The 24,978-nt window shown below is 42.9% G+C and overlaps 3 protein-coding genes across 10 annotated transcripts; 1 reads left to right on the forward strand and 2 right to left on the reverse strand.

The window, feature by feature from the left end:
• Positions 1–856: 856 nt before the first annotated feature.
• LOC105691499 (guanine nucleotide-binding protein G(s) subunit alpha) lies at positions 857–22,221 on the reverse strand. 8 transcript variants are annotated; one of them, XM_048651178.1, is made up of 12 exons: positions 21,640–21,903; positions 21,112–21,241; positions 18,003–18,970; positions 16,955–17,027; positions 14,454–14,508; positions 13,855–13,974; positions 12,325–12,422; positions 5,472–5,526; positions 5,113–5,186; positions 4,518–4,697; positions 4,215–4,419; positions 857–3,931 (listed from the first exon to the last, which is right to left on the reverse strand). In XM_048651178.1, exons 3-12 carry the CDS (start codon positions 18,139–18,141, stop codon positions 3,785–3,787), a joined length of 1,146 nt encoding a protein of 381 aa, XP_048507135.1. In that variant the 5' UTR covers positions 18,142–18,970; positions 21,112–21,241; positions 21,640–21,903; the 3' UTR covers positions 857–3,784. The 8 variants fall into 8 exon arrangements, with proteins under 8 accessions (XP_048507135.1, XP_020711139.1, XP_012265440.1 ...); XM_020855480.2 differs by having other exon boundaries at positions 21,610–21,903; XM_012410017.3 differs by lacking the exons at positions 21,112–21,241; positions 21,640–21,903 and adding an exon at positions 22,085–22,221.
• LOC125500041 lies at positions 20,844–23,332 on the forward strand. The gene is made up of 2 exons (XM_048651181.1): positions 20,844–21,160; positions 22,143–23,332. Exons 1-2 carry the CDS (start codon positions 20,844–20,846, stop codon positions 22,261–22,263), a joined length of 438 nt encoding a protein of 145 aa, XP_048507138.1. The 3' UTR covers positions 22,264–23,332.
• On the reverse strand, positions 22,640–24,977 carry LOC105691531 (CCAAT/enhancer-binding protein gamma). The gene is made up of 4 exons (XM_012410064.3): positions 24,830–24,977; positions 24,393–24,506; positions 24,139–24,295; positions 22,640–24,038 (listed from the first exon to the last, which is right to left on the reverse strand). The coding sequence occupies exons 2-4, from the start codon at positions 24,504–24,506 to the stop codon at positions 23,935–23,937; spliced, it is 375 nt and encodes a 124-aa protein (XP_012265487.2). The 5' UTR covers positions 24,830–24,977; the 3' UTR covers positions 22,640–23,934.
• Position 24,978: the final 1 nt, after the last annotated feature.

Below are 24,978 nucleotides of genomic sequence, written 5' to 3' on the forward strand. Positions count from 1 at the left end.
CAAGATGAAAGAGAAAAAAAAACAAGGAAAAATCTCTAGGTATATGCGCCCACTTGACGCATCGTACCGTCAATATTGTTATATCTGCATACATGTAATCATATACATATGCACGTATGTATGTATGTATCAATGTATGTATGGATTTGTGTATGTATAGTATATTCATATACTAGATGAGAAATATACAATATTTTGCAGCATATCGAATAATTTTTTTCTTTTAGTACGTAATGACAATAGTAATAGTAATAGTAATAATAATAGTAATCATAATAATAATCATAATAATCATAATAGTAACAGTAATAATGACAATGATAATGATGATAGCGATAATATTAATAATAGCAATAATAATAATAATAATAATAATGGTGAAAACAACAATGATAATGATAATAATAATAGCATTATGTATAATAACTTTAATGTAATACAAACGAAACAATCAACAAGGCATATATCGCGTATACCGGGTGTCCTTTAACTAACCAAACTGATTAAATTTAAAGAAACTGCAGCGAGTCCACCCTGCATCGACGTTTCAATACTATCAATTGACAAACGCAATTTGTAGTCGATAAGTAATTGACTCGTTGTTTGGATCTGCCGCCGGTTGTGGGCTGCAGATAGTTGCGCGCAGAGGACAGCTGTTTAGTTATTTGCACAATCTGTTGGTTTCAAAACCCGTAGATAGTTTCCCTTATTTTTATTCGAAAAGTGAAAGTAAGGAGGGAAGAGAGGAACCGCTCATCAAGATATTTTGTGATTACGTATGTATACCTAATTGTGTAAATTGTGATAAAAACGATACTATAATATACCAGGGACAAGAGATGATGAGACGGGAACATACGGCAATACAATGCATGTTAAAGGCACGTCTATAATACAATAGGTATACATTATACATACTATAATATATACATATAAGTATACTTGTATGTATTCTCGCAGATTAATGAAATATATATAGTTGTTAATTCACGGACACCCTGTATATTTCTATACATGATCTTTTCATACATATAATTAGGTAATTAATATGAAGTTGAAAATACTGTAAAATTTGATAAAATACTCCCTCCCGGTAAATAGTTTCTAGATCATTCATTTATCGTTAGTTGATTCATCATTTTTGTGTGTGCCTTGAGTTGGGAATCGAGTTTGCGTGTGTGTGTGTGTGTGTTTGTGTGTATGTTTGTGTGCATGCGTGTTTGCGTTGGGTCGCGTCGGGGCGAAGAAATTGAGACTCGTACGTAGGTCAGGTCAGTGGTTCAAATGAGATTCGGAATTGGACAGATATTTATTGATTATAGTATATGTATATGGGGTAGGTAACTAAATGGTTGGCTAGTACACGCGTACACTTGTATCCAGGGGATGTCAAGCCCGAGACTGGCGAAAAATAATCTTCTCGAAACTCTGCCATAGTTTAATTTCCGGGTATCGAAAAACTTATAAAATATACGATCAAAAAGTCATACGGTTTCGTTTACCTCGATCTGATTTTCAGAATAACGTTCGAGGCTCAAATGAAATAACACATATCCCTCGGTAATAGTTCGTATTCAGAATTTCGAGAAGATTTTATTTTCCAATGCTTCGAAACTCATTAGCCCCTCGCCAATGATATATCCGCGATGTGTAACGCGAGGCGTGCTACAGAAATTGAGTGTTGGATTTTAACAAATTTTTGTTTCTCCATACGAAGGGGAGACCGGACCAAGAAGATCACCTAAGAAATTCGGTCAGAATGGAAAAATTTGATCACAGAGAAAATATTTCTTAGATCGACGTTAAGGTTTCGATCCAATTGCGGTGATATAGGATCGTATTGTAGTTTTTTCGGGGACATCGTCTTGCCCCGGCCTCTCCCGTGTAACACATGGTATACCTTATGTGCGTTTCGTCGATATATCCGTATCTACACTTACGCGTCGCGATTCAGATCAATAAAAATTTTCACTCGAATCTCGCGAGTTTGGTAATTTTCTTAAGATATTGTAAAATACAACGAATGAAGGAAGATGATCCAAAAATACAAATACGGTAGCGCGCGTTGACGCCAATATTTATTGCGGAAAGTGCAAGGATGGTACTGCGGGCCCTTCCACGCCTTGACCAGTAAATCATCCGATGGCACGGTTCTATTCCTGTCGCCGCGGATACGTTATACTCGCTACGTATCCACTCGTACACATCGTAGGTGGGTGGACACCTCTTCTCGCGGTCGCTCAAACAGTAATCGGTACCTCAAGGTCTCGAGTGTTCGACGGCTACTGGCTACGGGATAATTATTTGGGGACCGTGATCGATCGAACGGATGCTCAATTTGAAGTAAAGATTTCAAATTATCACGAATTTTCCTCTCATTCGATGTTATGGCGTTGCCCTGACAACCTTGTGTACTTGCAGCACCGGTCGTTTTGTATACGTACAGATTGATTGATTTGTGTATAGGTATACACAAGATGAGTTAGGATCCACGCCGTGTCAACATTGGCTTTTTATATCAGGTCGATAATTTATTACATCCGTTCTGTGTCCTAAAAAGCTCTTCTCTCGCCGTTTCATCCCAGATAATGAGTGTCTGCTAACGTTGTTGAATAAGTTCTTAGAAAATAACAACCCGCTCGGTCTTCCGTTGTACGGTTTCTGCTTCGTTGGCAACTCCTCGAAAAGAGACAGCGTGCGTGAGGGATTGAACTTGACGCGCAAGTAAAAGAACGGATGCGACACCTCGCGCGAATCGCTGCTCCTTTTCTTTGGTTAATGAGTTACTAGATACTGGGCATGCGAAATGCGGATAATTACCATCCGTACCAAATCGACGCCCCGTCTCGACAACGAGAGGAGGAAATTCCACCCAAATACGTAATGCGTTCATCAGGGACTGGATGGAGAGGTCACCTGTGGAGAGGATGAGAAGACTGCGATTGGGATCGAGTACTCGATTCGTTGTTGAAATTGAATACGTAACGTAGATCCGACGTAATTATTTCCAATCCGTTTTCTGTTCTCTTGGTTTCGTTTTTCAATCAGACACATGATTCTGTGAACGGGCTGGAATTCACCAAACCTCGATTATTTCACACGCACGAATCTCGGATAGTGTTTTCAAGTTCACACTATTTTCCACATCCAGCCGTCGCGAATGAAGCGTCGATGAAAATTTTTACCTCCGAGTAGTTATAGGTATGAATGTTTGATCATCCCCAAGGGTGTTAAAACGTCTTTCTCTTCTCGACTCACTCGATCCCACGATCACCTTTCCCCACGAGGTAGAAGATCGCACACGTTCGTTATTCGCCAACTTGATTGAACGAAAATTGATACAAACAGCTCCGTTACCAATTAGATTTTGGGATGGGAGGAGGGGGAGGGGGAGGGGAGTAAGGGAGAAGGTGAAGGTAAAGAAAAGGGAGAGGGAGAGTGGAGGGCAGAGTTTGAAAAAATTCTGGCCCAAATTTCACGGGTGGTTGCTTTAATCCTTATCCTCGCTCTCGCCCTCGTCCTCGCTCGCAGACTTATTCTCTTCTCACTACCCTTGATGGCCTGCGGAGGAACGAGACTCAGGGCCAAAGAATGGGTGACGTTGCACGGTACTCGTACCAGGCCTACGTCGAGGCTCTGATCAACGCACGGCACGACTCCGAAATTTTACTTGGCATATCGATATCGACGATCGTTTATTATTCCTTGTCGACGTCGTGTAATGACGGCGTTGTTGGGCTCCCTGACGAAGCGGACGAAGCAAACTATGGCTGCAGGAACCAAGTCACAACAGCTCGTATTGGCGCAGGTGCATTCGCTGGATTATGTCGCGGCAGTCGTTGAACACTCTCTTTATATTTTCCGTGTCAACGGCGCATGTGAAGTGTGGATAACAATAATGCTTTCCGTCCCCACTCGCCGTGCTTATGCGCTGAAATATCATCATCAATTTTAGATTCCCTTACTACCTATACTTCTCGCTACTGCGAAATCCCCCAGCTTTCTGGAGCAAAGATCTGATTCTAACTCGTGCAGTCCGATCCTACTCGAGAAACTCTAATTATTTTGAAAACTGAAAGAGTTGATATTCGAGAATACATTGGGTGAAATCCAGAAAACTTTGGGGTCTACTTCCGTAGCGAGAACGATGATTTTGCATCGTACACAGGCATTGGGGAGGGAGTCAAAGTGGGGAGGGGGGGAGTATCACTGACCAGGAACTCGTCTCTGATGAAGTATTTCGCCCTGATGACGTCGGGTGGTTCCGACGGATCCACAACGACGCCTGGTTCAACGGGCGTCTGGTATCTCGAGAATTCCGGGAAGTAATCCTCGAGCTTGTGTTTGCCAGCTTTGATCTTCTCCGCGAGAAGGTCCTGCTTATTCAGGAACAAGATGACGGATATCGTGCGGAGCCATCTGTAAAATTAAGCACGCCCTCATGTGATCTGGTAATTCGGGAGAGTCAACGTCACCGTGGAAGTGAGTCCTAAGGACGAGGGGGAATAGTTGCTCACCGGTTATTCCAAATACTCTTGAAGAGGTCGAGACTTTCTCGGAGTCTGAGTTTTGTCGGATCCTCTCTGAGCACCATGTTGTAACTACTACAGGCCGTTACGAATATTATGGCTGTAACGTCGTTAAAGCACTGTATCCATTTTCTCCTTTCGTCGCGCTGCCCACCGACGTCGAACATGCTGTAAGCAGATCATTATCACGGTTCAGGACCGGCGTCACGTTGCGAATTCAAACCTCTTCGTTCCAGACCATTTTCCGACGTCACACACCTTACACTGATTCAGTAAATACCGAGGCATTTGACTTTGAAAATAAATAAAATAAGCATTTCCTATATATCGTAAAACACTGAACTCAGCCTTGATAGAAAATTTTCAGATCGCCGTCTATTTTTTTTTCCTCGATTTTAGCTGCTCCCTAATATTCAAGAAACGAATATTCTGCTGGGCTTTGCCACGAATAAATACAAAAAGATTTTACGAGTTTACCAAAGACTGAAAAATGTTTGAGGTACGAAAAACGGTTTCATTCAGGGTTGTGAGACGAAGTGGATTGCTAGTTTACCGTTACGAATGGTAAAAGGTTGAAACTTACTGAAAGTTGACTTTGTCGACTTGAAACCGCGTCTCAAAGATGCCGGAGGTGAGGACTCGACACCTCAAGATATCCTGGATAAAAGAGATGGTCATTCTAAATTATCATACGACATACACTCAATCAACTACAGATTCTAGACGAATGCCAATATATTGAAGCACCGAATTATTCGATTAAAAATTGCACAGACATTTTTTTTTTTCCCTATACGTCTGTTCGGGAAATCATTAACCCGTCAGTTGAGCAAGCTAAGCGATAATTTCGGTTATCAGATATTTCCAACGTCACTGGGGATAACATTCACCTACGAATATTGTTCGATAAAACGGTAGGTAAAACGTAGTGTAATCGTTTACCTGTTCGGTAGGCGTGTAGTCGGGTTGTTTCACTATCGCTACTTTGTCTAGGAAGCTGAAACACAGAAAAAAATCCTACGTTGAAACGGATATCTCATCGGAATCCGTCTGTCGTAGTTCACAGTTCACGTGCTCCCATTGTTCCGGTGCTAGGGATGAACACATGAGGTAAATATGTCAGGAATGTACGATTGGAGAATGACGACGATGAAATTTTAATGGAGCAACTACACGGTACGATCCATGCAGGTGTGAACAACGAGTCAATAATATACCGCTGGTCTCATCTTCGCCGGAGGAAGTAAAGGATTTCCTCTCTTTTGAGGCTCATTTCAGGATCTTTTCGATTCTCGGAAAGACGTAGTATCTACTACCGATTCGTTCGTGATTTGTAATTCAGCCGATGGAATTTATTGCAATCTGGGAATTGTGATTACTCGAAGAAGAAGAAGAATATGTTTGAAAATAAATTACAATTCGTTTCGATTCCCTTTGACGAGTAGAGGAGCAACGCGTTCGCTTTATCAGTTCCCGATAGTGGAACTGCAGGGGGCGAAGGGAAAAAGAGAGGATCACCCGAGCAACGGAACGAGTGATTCGATTGAATAGGGAAATACTGCGATAAAACGACTTTTTACGAAAGTCAACGTCTGCGTCGGATCGCCCGATTTTCTTATTCTTCCGTTGAGGAACATCAACCAGAGTTACGAGTCCCGTCTCCCTGCACTCGTGTGATTACTGACCTCTACCATAAGTAATCCTGCCTCGCATTTCTTATGTCCTAATTCCGATTAATTGTAGCATGGCTGGTCATACGTGCAACTTCAGAAATTGTATCTTCCGAAGAATTGAATATCGATACCGTGGAGGTCTTATCTATAGTATAACGGAATAAACTTTTTCTTTCATCATTACCCCCGAATAATTTGCCCAAATTCAAACTAATAAAGGAATCGCAGTTGGGCAATCGTAACAACCACGATGAACGGCGTTCCCATTTTACCCGCCGTCTGGTTGGAGCAACCGACGAACACGGAATGAACCGAACCACCCCTGAATGGAATACGGTGCTCCGATTTTCGGTGGCTCGCCCACGCTCGGCGAGATCCCCCTGCTCTACGCGGAGTCAATCCTGGATTCGGAGAAATTTGTCGTGAGATGAAACTCCCCCAGGACTGCGTGTGAAACGTGAATACCGGTAGCCCGGTGCGGTGGAGAAACCGAAACAAACGAGATCATCCGTCGCCATGGCCATACAGGGTCAGTTTGTCCTCGGAACTTGAAGAGTATCGGATGTCTAGATTCTCCGACTTTCCTATAATTTCGCGCATTTTCACAGCGTTGATGGTAAAAGACCGAATTGTCTTAGACGAGTTCCCTCTGGGCGCTTCGGATGCGCGAATCACGGCATTCGCACACCTGGTTAGATTTCGAGCCAACGGTGCGAGAGGAATAAGAAAAAAAAAAAAAAATGGTAAATATGAAAATTTAGTAGTCGGTGCGATCCCCGGGTACTCGAAGGCGGAGGGGGTGAAGCTCAGGATTTCGTCGCGATGGTAGACAGGAGGAGGTAAATCGATCGGTAGAGTCATGCTCGCACACCATACGTATATATATATATAGATACGTATACCTCCTCCGCATACCTACGTACGCGTGTACATCCCTTAGCCAACATAAACTAACCTGAACTTACCTAACGCAACTTAAACCTACCTAACCTTAGCCAAACAAACCCCGATATTTCTATATTCCATATCCTACATATAGATGTACAGGACGCGCTGGAACTACCCCGTCGAATTTCCGCGAGCAATATTGAAACTGGGGGCGAATCATTGTTTGCCCAGTTTTCAGAGGGAAAGGGAGAAATGAGAAATAAAAAAAAAGCATCGGAACAAAGAAATGGAAAGCTATCGAAATACTCGGCACCTGAGGCCCTCCGAGTGTTCGCGGACATTTTTTTTCCTACGGGGTCTCCTACGGGGCATTCGTCCTTCGTCCGGAGTTTAGTTCGGCGATTTTGAAACACCCCGTAGGTACGTGCCCCGTGTTCGACGCTCGGCGTCGCGACGCCCTTCCCTCCGCCGCTGTTCCCAACCAAGATCCTTGCAGCAAACACCCTGAGCTCCTTGAGCTCCCCCCGGCACTCGCCCAGTTCTAATCCGGGTCATGGGTCACTGCCATCGCTTTGTGTCCAATTACAGAGGAGCCGTTCAAATTCCGCGATGCTGTCGCCATTGATGGAAAGTTGATGCAATTCCATCATCGTCTGTCAATTACGTAGTACGCGGTATATGTGCCTACGTAGGTATAAGGTATTGCACGAGGAAAAACGCATATTCATTATTTCGATACCTACTATTTTTCTGCGCTCAATTTATGCGTACGATCGTTAATGGGTGTGTTATGTACATGTATGTATACATTCATTTGTATTTATTCATTCATGAATTTCTCCCGTAGGTACGAATAGGCGAGATGAAAATTTCGTTTAAAAGTTAATTTCGATTTTTGACCGACCGACATTCGCATCTCGTCGATCTTTCAATGGTGATACGGATGATGCGGAATGCACATAGATCACGGGGGCGCAGGGCAGAGAGAGAGAGAGAGAAAAACTGCGAATGACGACATGGCAGCTGTATGTAAACTACTCAATTCGACGAAATAGACGTGCACCATTTGTTGCATAACGTCGTCGTTGACAGTGTAAAACGAATTATACTAAGAATGACAAATGAGCGTGCGATGATTTAAAATAGAAAAGTCGAGATGGCGGATGTCGCGAGGTATACGCGAGCAGCGGACGCCGCGCCATCGCTCACGGGGATGTTCCGAGATTTTGCACGAGAACGTGTGACGATGGCGACGGGGACGGGGACGGGGACGGTGGCGACGACGGTAAAGTTAACGTAATATACGTCAGATATCGGCATCGACGGGGGACGAGTGCGGGGGATGAACGTCTGGCGAGGAACGGTGGACCGAAGACCGGCAAAGTAACGGAGTAACGGTGCGATAACTGACTCAGGCAGATCGACCTCGAGTAGAAAACTACCGGGTGTCTCCGAGTCGCGGGGTTTCTACCCGTACGTTCCTACGCCCTCCCGCCCGGGAGGGTTGCGCGTGACCCGGTTTCGCCACGTCGTTGGACACCCCCGAGGCACGGCGACCTTGAAGCGGGCTCGACTGCGGCCATGTTTATTTGGCCCACCCGCGTGCTGCCATTTTAGGCGTCTGCGCTATATTTAAAGTCAACCTCCGCACATCCCACATGTGCGTGCGTACTTGTACAGGTCGTTTCAAAATCGTAGACGGTCGCCACTTTGACGGGTGGATTATCATTCTCTTGATCGAGATCGGTAAAGATCTGCGGGAAGACGTAGCCGCTAAATTTTATCCCGGCCAGTGAAATTTTTTTCATCTCTCCTCGCGGAAATGGATCGAAAACGAATACAGCTTCATTTCCCGGTTTCGCGTTGACTTTGTGAACTTTTTTCTTTCGGTCGAAGAGTTTCATCTGTACCGGCTCAATCAGGGGGCATAGTATATGGAGTACGGATGAACTAAGACTCAATAATCGCAAGTTTCTTTTCCATCGGGGCACTGCAGTGAATTGATCACCGCGAAGAGATTAAAAATTTCCAGAATTTGATTTAATACCAGTTTACAGAACTGCGTGAATATTTACGGCCTTTAATTCGAAAGGGGGTATATCTCCTTCATTCGTTACTATCGTTCGTCGGAGCGAGCCTGCTGCAGGATATTAAATCGTGAGTGGATCACTGTGTAGATTTTGTTGAATTTTGAGGATGCGCTGCACGAGCGGCGTTGTTTCGACGAACAAAGAACAATGAGGGGTATATGTAAAAATGATCAATCTCATTCTCGCGCGATATACCGGGCTCCGCATTATACTCCGGTAGAATGGATCGCCGAAGCTTTCATTAGCCTCCCCTCCTCCCCTCCGCCCTCTCCCCGTAGCGACTCTCGTACACGTGGTACATTATGTATACGAGTATTACCTGAAAATAGGAATTTGATAGGTGTGCACGTATATCTCTGCTTCGATGCCTGTGCAGTGCGATTATCTCGTGTACGTATATAGATACATACGTATATACGTCCGCGTAATGTGTAATATAACGTCGTCTGTATAGCTGCGAGAATACAGATATGCACCGACTCGTATATAGGTCTCTACCTCTGTACCTATATGCCAACGTTACATATACATGTGTATGTACGCGTGTATTCCTTTACCTATAGTATACCCTGTACGATGTGCAGCGCATACGCAGTGACGACACATAGGTGTAATATGTCTCCGGTTAAAAAGGAGGTGGTTCCAAAGTCAGTACAGTCGGCATTTCATTAGCGCTATAAATAGAATGAAAACTTTTTCAAATTTAATGATTGCGAGAGCGCATTTCTGTATATCTATGTATACTTCGAAAACGTATAAATCGCGGACGTTGCGAAGAAAAACTGTAGACAAAAGAGAAAATTTTCAACAGGGTTATATATATACGAGGTTTGATCTCCGTTCGATTTTTTTTTTTTTAGAATAAAATTAGCGTCCGTCAGTATTCTAACCGTGGACGAACGGGATTACAATTTCCATCGTCGAACGTACGCGTATACGTACGTGTACAGGCGAGTTGCAAGCGACGATGACGTTCCCGGTGATCTAGAAATGGCGTGTCTAACAATTATCTCGAGTGCCGTACGGAGATGTAAAATGGCAAACGAAGCAGAGGCGATCCAGGTAATACCTATCCGGACCAACTTTGAGTCCGTCAGTCACGAGGGGTGAAGGAGTGAGGAAACTACGTCGGGCGTGTAAATCGAGTCACATGCCGGCTAGTCGCGTTGACCGTACCAATTCCGAACGCGTGTTTACGTAACTTGTTCGCATTCGCATTTCCATTTACATTTACATTTAAATCCACATTCACATTCGCCCGCCTTCCCCAAATGCACGGATACATCGCACGCTGCTCGCTAATATCTAATATTTTATGCGGATGTTTTATCGTTTGAAAATCGTCCACGTTAAATATCACATAACGATTCAGCGATTCGGAGAATTCTATTCCACAGCCGTTGCGACATTGAGTCGGTCAACTTCTGTCGGGATGATCTAACCGGAGGAAACGCAGCGGAAATCTTCCGCTCCCGTACAGTAATTGCGAAAAATGTGTCGAAAAAAAAAAAAAAAAAAAAAAAATCAGCGACAATTGTACGCGCAACGGAAGGTACGAACGGACTTGCGGAAAATCGGCTCAAAGTTATTTTCGGTTTTCCTTAGCGAAGATATCTGTGGAGATTTGACGTTACACACGTACATACGTATACGTATACGTACGTAGTGCAGAAACACGTAATCCCGGTAAGCCCGTACGTCACGAATGGTATAATTTGCGTGGCAATCATCCTAACAGGACCTCCGTTGAAATGGGACTATACGGAGATGGAGATCTGTACGTACACGTAGATAGGAATATCTCTTATGTAGGAGTGCGACGAAGAGCGGCACGCGTCCGTTTTCTGTATCTATGCCCGTTGGAACTAGGCGATGCCCAACCAACCAACCCGTTGTGAACAAGAGATAACGATGATAGCGACGATAAAGTCTCCGCGTGCATATGGCCACCTATAACGCCGGTTTAAACTTCCAGCTGTTTTCACCGAATGAAATCGAATCCGTTCGTTGTCGCGACCTTTTTAATTGTCATACACGTCGCGTCCTACAATTGCAGGTGAACATTATGTAGAGACGTGAAAACCGCACCTACGAAAAAGCAATCGTGCCCGCTCACCGTCATTTCACTTGTAATTTTTGACGACTTCATATCGAGAGTATATGTATACTATACGTATGTACGGAGTAGAAATTTATTATGTGTCACCGTTTGGCTGGGCGAACATCGGAGGTCGAGTTCGGTAAAAATCTCCGTGAATTTCGTTGTCGCAAAATTGATGCCGACGTTGGAATTCGAGATAAAATCTCCATTGCCTGGATTATTTTTGTTCACCCCTTGAAATGTGGTTACCGTTTTTTGTAACCAGGAGAATTTTTTCAACCGATAAAAAAAATTCTACCCAAGTTTCAACGATTTTCAGAGCTCTATATGATTTCTCAGATATCAATCGACCTCGGGCCGGAAAATTACCCGGCGAATCGTTAATACGTGCAAATATTGCGATCCTATTCTTACTCGAGCGTGTGCGATGCACATTTTATTCATTGTGTAGTGGAACTGAAACGGGAGGGAGAAAAAGGAAAAGGAAAGAAAAAATTTATCGTAATTCGTGGCGTCAATAAGTCCTCGTCTCGCTCCGCTCGCAGCTCGACGTTAGTATTTTAATATTATAACTATCGGTATTCGATATAGCCCAGTGTAAATATTGATGAAACAAAAATAGCTCAACGGTGCTCACCGGACGGTGTACGTAGGTGAAAAAAAAAAAAAAAAAAAAAAAAAAAACAGAATTTTTTCTTTTGTATCTATGATACACGGATTAGCCGTACACGTGCATCCTATATAGGTGATCCAGTTTTGTTGGTATTTTTGTGTTTTTCTGTTCGTTATTTTTTTTTTTGCGAATTGGAACTGAAAATTTTCGACGAACGACGTAGTTGTGCCGGAGATTTTCACCGAACGATGCGGAGGGAAAAACGAGAGGGGTGGACGGATGGAAATAAAAATGAATCGATGAATGAATAAGGACGGAATGGGATGGAATGGAACGGAATGAAATGAAATGTAATGGACGGAGGGATCGAGCGAGAATGAAAATAAGATAGCTTAGAGAGAGAGAGAGAGAGAGAGAGAGCGAAACTCACTACTTGGCGCAGTCGATGAGCTGATACTCGTTGCTTCGCTCAAAGCTCTGCTGAACTCCTCTGTCCTTCCAAAGCGTCTCCACGATCTCGTAGAACTCCTGTAAGCAACCAGATCAAAATAAACCCGATTATCGATCGTCGGATGTACAATATTATAAATATGTTAGGGGCACATATGTTGGGTAATGCATAGGTATATTAATAATACAAGTGTGCGCCAGGCGTACCGCACAAGGGAGGTAATGTTTATCAAATTATCGGTACAAGTAGGTACATACTCGCGTCCGTATGTGTACGTGTATGCATATATGTAGCGAAGATCTGATACCGCGCGGGATGGTTATAAAATAACCGTCATGGAAGTAAATCCGGCTGCGCTAATTATACCTATAAGAGCAGCGAATAAATCTTCAGAAATATCCCGCAGCATCCGCGAGGCGGAGATTGGCGGGTCGGGAGTTACGTACCCGCGTCGTATAGGTATCTAGGCAGGTGGAATGATTATATATGTACACGTAACACGTACGCTGCTCACACTCTTCATACCTATAGCTCTTGGCGGCTATTCCATCTCCACGTATATACACCGGCGCATGTTAATTCAATATCTTTCAAATGAAATATCGCCGTTGGCTCGAATACTTTCGCTACAACCTTCAGAGTTTTTGAGAGGGATAAAAAAAAAAAAAAAAAAAAACAACTATATTCGTACGTGAATTGTATCGAAATTTCATTTGATAAATGGAAGAAACACCCTTTCCTTTCTTTTTCATAGATTTGCATAAGCCCTTCTAGCATTCGGTACATATCAATTTGCATATACTTATTCGAGATATCGGTCAAATTTTTACACGGGAGACTGCTATGATGCAATTCGAGAGGAGGAAAATTGTCTTCTCGCTGTACTCATTATTGGAGCGCGTGCGGATGATTTCATCTATCTGCGTATTATTCATATACACGCATAGTCGATAGATTATCCGCATTATATCTGTACACCGCAGTACACGTGTCTATAATTATAGCTAAATTTCGTCGATGATTATTATAATTTGTACCGGCGGTTAATCAAAGCCTTGTTAAATATAGATAGATTACGGACGGATGGATAGACGGATATAGATCGAGAAATAGATATAGACGCGATGTGGCGCGCATACGAAAAGACATATGGTCAGGCAGCATCCTCTGGAGAACGGTTGATATCGCATGGCGGGAAATCCTTTAGCGACGAAGTGATTGAAGCGGAAATCGCTAGATTGAAAACCCGTGACACCCGTAATGGACAACGATGTCACGCAATTATTTAGTGACCACCGCCGGTGAACTGTACAATATAAACCGAACGGATATAGGTATGTATGCTCTGGACCCGCACGGTTGTAACACCCACACGTAACACGTCCGTACGAGTATATATCATCGAATCGCCGTCATTCGAAATAAATGAGGAATTTTTGACGTCGCATGAATTCGCTTTTCCCCGTTCTGGGGGAACATATTATACATCTACGCATCGATTACACTCACCGAGGGATAGTCGAAATCCGTGGAAGAGGAGACGTCCAGGACGTAGTCGACTCTGCTCTGGTTTGCCGGATCCTCGAGGGCGACCGGTGGCGTCAAGGTGTTCATCGCGGTCGTTATCGTCTGGAAATAATCAGATTATCGTCTCATTGTCGCGAGCCTGTCAATCTATCTTACCAACGTCACAAAACGCTGCGGTTCGTGACGCCCTAGGGAACCCGATGGAAATAAATAATTTGCCCAAACGCCAAAAAAATAGCGTAAAAATATATCTTTCAATCACGTGGTAGGAGAAAATAAAGAGCGAATAAAACGAAGCGCAAAATGTGCGAAAGTTTAACACGATCCCGCTATATTTATCGTCAGATTCCGTCGCGCCGAGGAAGAAAGCGTTGGTCAGTTTGGCGGCGATGGGGTTGCGGGACTGAGCGAGGGAAAAGTAAAATTCGGGATAACGGAAGACGGGGACAAGCAGAGGAGAGAAAGGTGGAAGGCGTGGGCGGAGGTTTGCGACCCTACGGAGCAGATATACATAGCGGGGTGGTCGACCCAGAAATACTTGTAGAGGCGAATTGTGTTTTACCAATATTTTGAGAGCTTACCAGGATCGCGTCCCTGATGTTCTTTTTGATGTCCTCGATTTTCTGCCGCTTCTCCCTGAAACGTGAGACGCATATATTCAGAGCCACGAAGAGTCCATTTCCACTTAGAAAATCATATCGACATCAGCGTTCGTTATAAATCTTACGGCGTATCATCGATAGGTTTCAGTATTTTAATATCATATAATAATAGAAATATTTCCTCGGCTTGTAGTCTACACCGAGGGCTAAGAACTAGAAGGGCGTGATTCTCGATGTGTTTTTTCAATTACAATGACAGATATACCTACGGGCAGATAGATGGACGAGTGATGTCATGCACGCAAGTTCCATTCGATTTTTTTTTTTTTTTTCGAGTTACGGAACCATAAAAAAAGTCAAAAGGAATATCCCACGATGTACCTCTACACGTCGAGACACGTGGGCGCACGTTAATTGATTGTTTGTTAATTTTTGTCCGTGGCAATTTATGGTACAGGTGGTAAGTTTTGCCGCGAGTACGAAAAACAACGAGAAACTGCAGAACGTTTTAAAAATAATTCATCGCGTCGGCAAGTGAATATTTCACTTATCTATGTGCGTACCTTGCATCACCTGCGACCACGCTGAGGCACAGTCAGCTTTGGTGCCGCAGTTGGATTTATGAGAATCGGGCGTAGGTTTTATATAGGTATACGTAGAGTTTTGTAAACAGCGACCGATTTGACCTTGACCTTGCCGAATGCTCTCAGAATGTTCGCATCGGCATCATTGCTAATAACAGTTTTATTTCCACTAAATAAGTCGAGTGCTAATTCAATTTGATTTTTTTCATCTTTCGAGTGGAAATTTTTTTCGATTTCGATCTGTTTCGCAGATCTCGTCTACCGACGAAATTTTATGATATTGCTTTTACATGTGCACAGCTTTTCTCGCAGCCTTTTTTTTAAAGGCCAGGCGACATATGATTACTCAGAGCATGTAACAAAAATTATCTGTCTGTATATACGCATTACATATGCATACCTATTCCGATTATCTTGTATATATGTATACCTATAGGGGTACGATTGCGTTCATTCGTCAAATATACAGGTATACAGATCAAATAATCCTTACATCAGAATTTTGACCAATCGATCGATATCAACGAATCGTTCGGTATGCTAGTTAGGTGTCAATTGCTTATGGCAATAAATTAATCGATTCTTCGCACCAAGTTTTACAGATTGTTTAGATCGATCACGCGTATTATCGAGGGGAAATAGAGCTGTAGATACAATTATAAAAGTGATTAACGAACGGAGCCTAATTTCTGATGCCACGAAATTCCGAAGGTTGAAAATTCTCTGGTTTTCACCGTCCTATACTTTCCTGATTACAAACTATATAGCTGCTCTGCAGAGCAACTTATGGCGGTATGGCAACTTGGCAAGGTGTTCAATCTTCTTATCAGGGTGTCTCAGCGCGGCAGTAATTTACGACACTGGCAGCCATGATGTTTACCAAATGTTTACACGCCTTGTACAGGGTGTCAAGAAACACCGTTTTGCCGGATGATACTCTGGCTCAAGTACGTTCAAGATCTACGGAAACTTCCAGCCGCTAAATTGAACTTGACCTTGTGAATCGAGATACCAAAATTTTTACCATAACTGCAGAAAATAATTTATTTGCAAAGGAAAACTGAATCTCAGAGGGGCAACGCGAGTAGCAAATGAACCCTTATTTCCTGTTTTTTGTCGACTTTTTTATTTTATTTTATTTTTTTTTTCCAGGTGAAGGGTTAATTTCCGACCTATTGTCTTGCCGAGTATCTTGTTTTTGTTGATAAGTATAACTTTTTGTGACTGAAAAAAATATTTACCTAGAGTTTTCAACGAGATAAAAATAAATTCTTTCGGGGGTATGTTTCAGCAGATAGTTAACCTGACGTATTTCGAGCTGAAGAATTATACATTAATTTCTAGACACCCCGTACGTTCGGTGGGTATCTGGTAAGAGCAACTTGTTAATTTTCTACTTGACAAAAACCCGGCTGCAAGGACGTAAGTCCATCGATATTACTTGCCGCCACATCGAGGGCCGAGGATCAAAGGGGCGTAACCTACGAGAATCTACGAATGCCGCCAGAAAGGCGTATCATCGCTAAAAAAAAAAATGGAAATAAATGTGATTCTGATGTCTGACTCGCTGATTTTTATCGGATACACCCGAATACCAGAAATTTGATTGAGCTGAGTTCGAAAAGTAATCGTTGCGCACTTCTAGTTTCTAGTCGTCGCATTGCGAATGTAGAGATTACGTTGGATTAATTGAAATTTCAATGGAGTGACCTACTGTATCTCACGTGTGTACAGAATCTCATGGAAAAATTCCTCGCAAACCATTCAGATTATGATAAATTTAACACCCATTGTTCCGTACCTGCAGAGGTCATACTTGACTACGCGGGTTGCGGAGTATCGATGTACATTGTACGGGTGAAATAATTGACACATTTATTTTGCTTTTATACTCACGCTTCGCTGAAGCCATTCACGTGCAATATCCTCATCTGTTTAACGATGGTACTTTTTCCAGACTCTCCCGCACCTGAAACACGAGTTCGAGAGAAACGAATTGATTACCTGTACACCCCCTTTGTCACAAGCTATCGTAGAAAAGGCTCCACGGAAATAAAAAATTAAAAAAAACTTTCGCGCTCGGCATATCTGAAATAGTTGCAGATGAGACCGGAGTCAAATCATACGTCCTCGATAGCCCTGATCCCTGTTGGGAGATGATTCTTTAATCCGCCGACCTATTCGGGTGCTGAAAGATGAACAACGCGGCGCTCTTCAACCCCGTCTCCCCCCCCCCCCGCCGGCGAGTGGCAGAAAAAAGAGAATGTACGGATCGATCGATTACGCGTAGGTATACTATACCCATGATAATGTCTGCCGAGTATAAAAGTGATAAGGCCTGTACCGTGCACGTATGTGTACGTGGGTATGCATGAGCGTATATTGAACCTCGCGTACCTGCCTTGTTTTTTTTTTCTTTTTTTTTCTACGTTGATTTCGTCTATCCTCGCGGTGAAACGGGGAAGGACAAATGAGTTCTCGACTGCAAATTCATGAGGAAAAATATCACTACACGCTAGCTGCGTAACGTACGTACGTACGTACATCGTCGACGGACGCTATTCGTGCGCGTGTTCGGCGTGTGCATAATTATCATATACGCCGCCAAACCGTTCGCAAGCATGTCCAACACAGAAACGTTTCCATGTATAATATATGCTTGCATAGGTCCGTAGCTAACGTGTAATTGATAATTACTGTGCAGCATCGGGGTGGCAGTATCGCTGGAGAAAAAAATGAGCCAGACCGAATGAATAACGAGAAAGCGGAGAGATAAGTCAGGGAAATTTTAGACCATTGGCCGCCTCGCGCGGTCTTTTCTGGCCATCTGAAATTGAAATCGCTACTTCGTCACCGATTGATCACGACGTCCGTAGGTGAACATCGACGAGAATCCCGAGTATCGATGAATGGTCGGATAAAGCGTAACGTGAATTATAGTTACCGAGCAACAGTAGCCTGTGAGTAGCCCTGTACACCTGTTTGTCCTTTTGCAACTGCCTGGTGATCGCATCCGAACGCCTCTTTTGATTTTTACTGTCATCCTGACTGGCCTTGGAGCTCTGGCTGCCGAAGCACCCCATGTCACACTATACACTCCCACACTCTGGCGCTCGTATAGATTCCCGTTTTTAATCGTTCTCTCACTCTTCTTTTCCAACTTTTTATTATCAACTATTACTATTATGTAATATCACTGATGTTTTATACGTTCACCAAGCACACGCGCATACATATGGGCGCACATATGTGTAAGTATATTTATTTATCTATTTCTTTATTTATTTATTTATTTATTTATTTATTTGTTTATTTATTTATTTATTTGTCCATTTGTTCGTTCGATTGCAGGTAACAGCGTGACGCGTTTTTTCTTCCAAGATTTAGGCGTGCCCGCAAATTTTGTTAAGTCGTACGAGATGTTGTCACCACATCTTTCACCAAGATCGAAAGAAGAAAAAAAAAAGAAAAAATGAATCGAGAATGGAAGAATCGGAGAAACAATACCGACAAAAATAGACTTGGAAGAACGAAACTGAAAAAAAAACAAATTAAATAAAAAAAATAACGCGTTCGTTAGTTCGGTAATAATATGAGACAGAAGTGACTTGTTTCCTTCGTATCAATCTCTGGGGGTATATTTTGATCGGATTATCGTGTGTATATCGGTATTCCAATTGTATCGTATCAACGAACTTGTAGCTATTTATTTCAGGAGGTGGTCTCAATCAACGGTACAGCGATGATATGAATTCCGTTTGTGCACTGCGTTTAAATCTTCTGCTTTCGGTTTAGTTTTGCTTCACTCACTATTTCCCCTTCAGCGACTGCACACTCTTGCTGCTCCACAAAAACCATAACTCCAGTAAAACCACCCCGCTCCACGTTGCATAAAATCACCTCGTTGATGCACTGAAAATATTTCAACACCCAGGTATGTAGTTATAACAGGCGAATAATCGGGCGGTTCTATATTAAAGTTAGGAATTAGGTGCAACGAAGATGAATATTTATTATTAGCCCTGTCAGTCCGCGCACCATTCAGCCGCAAATTCTAGGTGTACGAATACTTGTCACCCCTTCCCCTCCCACTCCTCCCACACCCGCTGTCACTCTCTTTCTCATTCTCTCGCCTCGTCATCTCCTCTTTCTCTGTACGATTGTCTGTTAAAAATCTATAAAATCTTACGAAGGCATGTGTTGCATATACCGTAAATACATAGAGTACTTTGTTGTGGGATGGGATGTAATAACGGGATACGATACGATTTTGTTACCTTGCGCACACTCACACTTGACTTCATTTCACTTTACTCTAGTCTACTTCAGCTCACTCTACTTCACTCTATGTTACTTTACTCTGGACGACACTCTACCACTGCCGCTGCTTCCAGCTGCAGGTGTGAGTAGAATAGGGTCTGCGGAGACGACGAAGGAGAAAAAAGTCGCACAAAATGTTATCCGCTCCAAGAATATACAAACGCATTTCTTTCGATGTATGAATGCGCTCGGCGTATACGTACGAAAGAAAGTCCGTGTGAGATGTTGCGGCTCGCGAAATAGGTGGCGCCACTATGATTCACGTACACGTCTATGCCGCATACACATATTCACTATCAATTTACACACAAATTTGTTGTGGCGTGCAGCAACGAATAGGTTCCGATTAAGCCGACGCGACAACGTGTTACTGACACGGTGACGCTTGAATTTCGATCTCCCGTGGCCCGTAGGTAGATTCGCAATTGCACTTCTAATTGTCAAAGCGTAATGATGATTGTGGACTTTAGCAATCAAGGCCTACGGATTCTTTCTATTCCAATCTATCATTGATCGGGCAGACCGCCGGCCTGACGTTGCGTTTCACATTCGTACGTCTCTCATTGTTTTTCAATATAACGCGCGAGTGTGACACCCCGTGCATGGCGCCGATACGGGATTCTAACATCCAGAGTAAGAGAGTTTACGCGCTCGCCCGTACGTCCCGAGGGCATAAAATACGGAAAAGTATGTAATGGGCCAACGGTCGAATAGTCCGAACGAACGATGAAAATATGCTACCGATGCGAGTTCCACTGTCGCCGATGCAAAAGTAGACGGGAGGTCTAATCGTGATTAGATAGTTGTGTTACAGTTGCAACGAATCATCGGGACAGTTCTCATGGAAAATGCAGCGCTACAGATTACGGAACCGAAATGAGCAATAGGAGACAAATATTATTACAGGTTGCACACGAAGGTGGAGTAGCGAGGGCGATTAACATTGTTTTTGGTTCAACGGGGTACGCGAGTATGTGTGAGTTGCGTAGGCGCGTGTACGTACTCGTATTCAGATATCTATCGGCGTACAGGGTACGTAGTACACCTATATACATATATATATATAATATATATTGTATGTATAATGTGTGCGACCGAGTTAGTCAAGTGCGATATACGTTAACGGGGATTCGTACGCATGTGTGTCCGTGTGCGTAAGGGCAGATCCCGGTCTCTGCCTATCCCGAAAGCCTAAAGGCGAAACTCGATTCTATTTTCACACTAGCACGATTATCAATGTTTCGCAACATTGCACACCGTTTGAACGGATGTAAATGGAGGAAGGTTCGTTCGTTCGTTCGTTCGTTCGCTCTCTCGGTCATCCATACCTTCATTTCGCTGTCGGTCTTGGAAACTCGCGAATACACCTTCATATTCGCAATTGAATCAGGCACGTTAAGTCAATCCACTCGCCGAATGGAATGGATAAAAATTGAGTGAATGCTTTTTCTCGTGTAAAAATTCAATGAAAGCTCACCGGAAACTATACCCACTTCACACAGTAAAAGCCACTGGTACATCTTTACATGCATTCGCCCATTGCCAGTCAATCAATCAGTCAGTCAGTCCGACGGTCAGTCAGTCAGTCAGTCAGTCAGTCAGTGAGTCAGTCAGTCAGTCAGTCAGTTCCTCGGCAAGTCGCCCGCCAGCAACGATGTGGTCTATTAAAAATATGCACATCATAGATACATACTTACGTTTCACATTGTATCATATCGTATCTGCCTACCCACCTATCTATCTATCCATCATTATCGTGCATGTTTGTATGTCTAGTAAATGGTAGGTATAACAGTAGCTCAATTCTCGACCGTGTTCCGCGGTATGCGCTGGGTGAGAGTGCTTTTCGGGGTCGTCGGTAACCTCGAAAAAAAAAAAAAAAAAAAAAATTAAATAAATGATGTGAATCAAATGCGAAAAAAACGGGAGGAAAAAATGAAAATGGGGGAGAGAGATAGAGAGAATGAGAGAGAGAGGAGGGAATAGAAGTAAAAATTGACTGGATGGTGAGCGTTATAGCTCGTCTCTCTGCTCCCGTGGCCTGCTGGCCCCAACGCCCCCTACCCCCCTCGAGTCTCACTCGCTCGCTCTCACACTCAAGCTCTCTTTCAACTTCTCTCTCGCTCTCTCTTCATCTTTCCCTCTTGTTCACTCTCTCTCGCTCTCTCTCTTCTTCACTCTCTTTGGCTCTTTCGCTCTGCTACGGCGAACGAAACGTGAAAATAGATTACTTCTCGACTGGACTGTCACTCCGTTTTCACCTGAGATCCTCCGGGCTCCCTCTTAGCCGGCAAACACTTGTTAATCCTTGTAAACACTATGGCGTGACTTAATCTATTATCCGAGCACTACTTTTCGAGGCCACACACTAAAAATACGATATAATTTTTGAGAAAATTTCCGGCTGAAACGTTTCAGACGAGGTGCTGTGTGCAGCCAACATGTCGTCTGCTAGATAGAACGATACGACCGTTCACGGTGGCTGCTGCCTGAACGAACGGGAACCCGAACGCACATCGGGAATTTTCGGTTATTTTCGAGGAAAATCGACAGGTGCCGTGATTTTCCGGACGCCCTCGCCGAACCCGCCTTTAAACAGGCGAACGGAAAAACTAAGCGGAGTGACAGCGTTTATCACCAGTCACCAGTGGTCACTGACCACACATCCCTGTGACACATCCTATGTGCATCCCACTCTGAACTCACCCATCGCTCCGGACGATCCTCGGCTTTTCCCTCATAGCTTGACATGTTTCATTTACAGTCGCACGCAGCACTCGCCAGGGCAAACAACGTCTCCACACTCCATAGGAACTGCGTTCGCGAATCGCTACGTTGCACTCACTTACGAGCGACTTTCATACTTAATAATGTCCAAGAAATGAATGAGACGCGAGACGGTGGATTGGTGCGATCAACGTGCGCATCGACCGATTGCCAGCGTCACTCGACCCTCGCGGATGGATCGAAGATTCAACGCTTCGAGGGTTGGAGAGTCGTTCAATCGTCCCCATACCCATACCTGCTATAGTATATCCTTTCGATCATGTTCTTCGATTCGACACCATATTAATAATTCTAAGTACTGCGTATGATCAGTATGCCCGAGACGTTGTTGTGTTACGTTACACCGACACGTAGTATACGGTCCGTATAATGACCATAAAGTTCTTGAACAAATTGCGACACGAGTACTGGATTCACAATTTCAGTTTACCTCACTACAACGTATCTACCCGTAGGTACGATGAAACGATCATAAATAAGTAAGCGATGTTTTTATTTTCTTATATTGAGAAAAACCATATTATTTACATAAATATATAACAAGTATAAATATATCTATGAATAGTTCACCGTATAAAAATTAAATATACAAATATAAGTATGTGCACTTCTTCGTTTACCTGTGTATACATATGTATACCAATATCGATATCACTGCAATTATTGGTACAATTACACTTATAGTGCTGAGAGAGACTGTACTGGTATCGAAAAAATAATCAAGAGAAGTTTCATCAGATTATCAAAAATGAGAGCCATATTCTAACATAGGTATACATTTTCAAAGATAAATGAGATATTTTTCATTCATTTACCTGTAGCACGCACCATGGAAAGAGTTATGTATTAAAAAAGACGATTCGTAGAAGCCAATTTTATCAACATAAGAGTCCTTTTTGTGCAAAAATACTCTCAAATCGTAACATAAGTATATTAGGTAATGTGTAATATTTACCTAGATGTATCGTGTTTTAGCTTCTTTTTTCCATTTCCACCTGTGATTGTAACTTCTGGTATTGACTTCTGCTCCGTGTAATTTGACCATCACATTGAGATTTTGTTGGAACATATATACATATTTGATGTTGTGATAGGTAACCTGTATGCATGTATATAAATTTCCAAGTAAAATACCTATCTATGTTGAATATATGAGTACTGTATATTCAAATACAGATATTTATGTCATTCCCGGTCTTCTTGATCGTACCGTATGCAGGGGCTCTGTCACATAATAATAACCCTGCATATTGATTTGTGATTTCGATTCAACATTCTTAAGGTAACGGAGCTGCAATTCATGTTGCACTCCGCTTTGCAAATTTTGATTTGAATATTCATTTATAGGCGATGTAACATTCATACCAGAGTCCGAACAAACTCTTTTTCCATACGTCCTAGAGATTCAACTAGCACTCCGCCATTTGACGGTTTTTTCCCACAAGTCGATTCTATTTTCAGGCGTGTTCGACCAAAAAATCCACAAGAAAATCCGTGCTTGTTATCGACGTAATCTTGAGTTTGGAGAACAGCGAACATCGAGATTTTCTGATACCGCTCTTCCAGGATTATGAGAAATCATAGGTATGAACAATGAAAAAGTTCTTTTGGAACGATAGCAGCAACAGAGGATGAACCAACAGTCCAACTTTTTTCAATGGCCATCGTAGTCCTCCTTGTTGCTGTCATTGCATAGTACTGAGAGAACGGCTGTACTCCCAATGGTTTGATGTCGCCATGTAATTTTCATTCAATGGGTATGTACAATCCTATAGCTTTGTAGCAGTCTTTGCATCATCGGAAGACCTAGGGTCATCCGCGAGCAAAGTGCTTAAATCCAAGTCCTGGATGTTGATCGTGTGCTGACTAGAACCTGAGAAACACAAGATTGGTCTGAATTGGATAATCTCATTGTCAGCACTGGAGATGTGCCTATATGAAAGCCATTTATTTAAGAATCCTGTGATCTGTACCTGCATGTGCCAAGAACAAGTCCTTTAAAAATCCAAGCTCCTTAGTGAGCATTTTAATCTTCTCTTCCAACAATTCGTTCTCTGTCTTCAACTGGTTCACTCGTTCCAAAGTCTGCTGTGTTTTCAATTTACTCTTTACCCTGGAGCGTTTCACCGCCTACGGATGAGATATGAAAAAAATACTCAAACCTCTTTGAAACAACTTGGGAAGTAGGACACGCGTATGAGAAAATATAACCTAAAAATTTGCGTACCTGATTGTTTCGATCTCGTCGTCGCCTGTAGTCCTCATCATCATCTTCTTCTGAAATTACGCGCTTTGATTTTTTCGACGCATTTCCTGAGCTTTCTTTGTTTTTTGGAGCCATCTGAAGAACGAAAGAGATACACAATTATGATTATGGCATCGTCGCCATTGATATCGTGTCTCTTCACACTGCTATGTCAAAGTAATGTGTAAGCGAATGGAATGAATGATCACAATTCAGTAAAAAAAATTAGACAATTATCCGTCCGAAAAAGTGAGTCTCGTGTCCATGCTCCAAGAGGTGGACATATCCTCAGGATCAATGTTTTTTAGATGTACCAGTGCCAGTAGACGATGGCCCTACAACGCCATACCCGACGTTTCGATTTTCAATCACATCGTAGGAAAATCATACTCTACTTCTTCTTGATCGTGTTTACTCACCACTTAAATTTGTTTTTACCCAGCTGATTGCTTCGTTTTCTCATCAAAAGTTTAAGTCTTCCCTCCGCGGTTGACAACAATGTTCACCCATTCGATGCGATTATGCACAAGAACCTGGCGATAACCAGTTGGCAGTTGGCTTTGGTTGG

The sequence above is a fragment of the Athalia rosae genome, chromosome 2 (genome assembly GCF_917208135.1).
Source record: "Athalia rosae chromosome 2, iyAthRosa1.1, whole genome shotgun sequence".
Taxonomy (NCBI): domain Eukaryota; kingdom Metazoa; phylum Arthropoda; class Insecta; order Hymenoptera; family Athaliidae; genus Athalia; species Athalia rosae.

Coding starts and splice junctions, on each gene's coding strand:
- LOC105691499 (XM_012410017.3), bottom strand. CDS start 18,141: ATGGGGTGCTTCGGCAGCCAGAGCTCCAAGGCCAGTCAGGATGACAGT. Junction 14,509..16,954: donor GTGAATGGCTTCAGCGAAGC/GTGAGTATAAAA, acceptor CTCACGTTTCAG/GGAGAAGCGGCAGAAAATCG. Junction 13,975..14,453: donor ACATCAGGGACGCGATCCTG/GTAAGCTCTCAA, acceptor GATTATTTCCAG/ACGATAACGACCGCGATGAA.
- LOC125500041 (XM_048651181.1), top strand. CDS start 20,844: ATGAAAGCTCACCGGAAACTATACCCACTTCACACAGTAAAAGCCACT. Junction 21,161..22,142: donor GTTTGTATGTCTAGTAAATG/GTAGGTATAACA, acceptor TTTCATTTACAG/TCGCACGCAGCACTCGCCAG.
- LOC105691531 (XM_012410064.3), bottom strand. CDS start 24,506: ATGGCTCCAAAAAACAAAGAAAGCTCAGGAAATGCGTCGAAAAAATCA. Junction 24,296..24,392: donor GACGAGATCGAAACAATCAG/GTACGCAAATTT, acceptor TCTCATCCGTAG/GCGGTGAAACGCTCCAGGGT. Junction 24,039..24,138: donor CTTGTTCTTGGCACATGCAG/GTACAGATCACA, acceptor TGTGTTTCTCAG/GTTCTAGTCAGCACACGATC.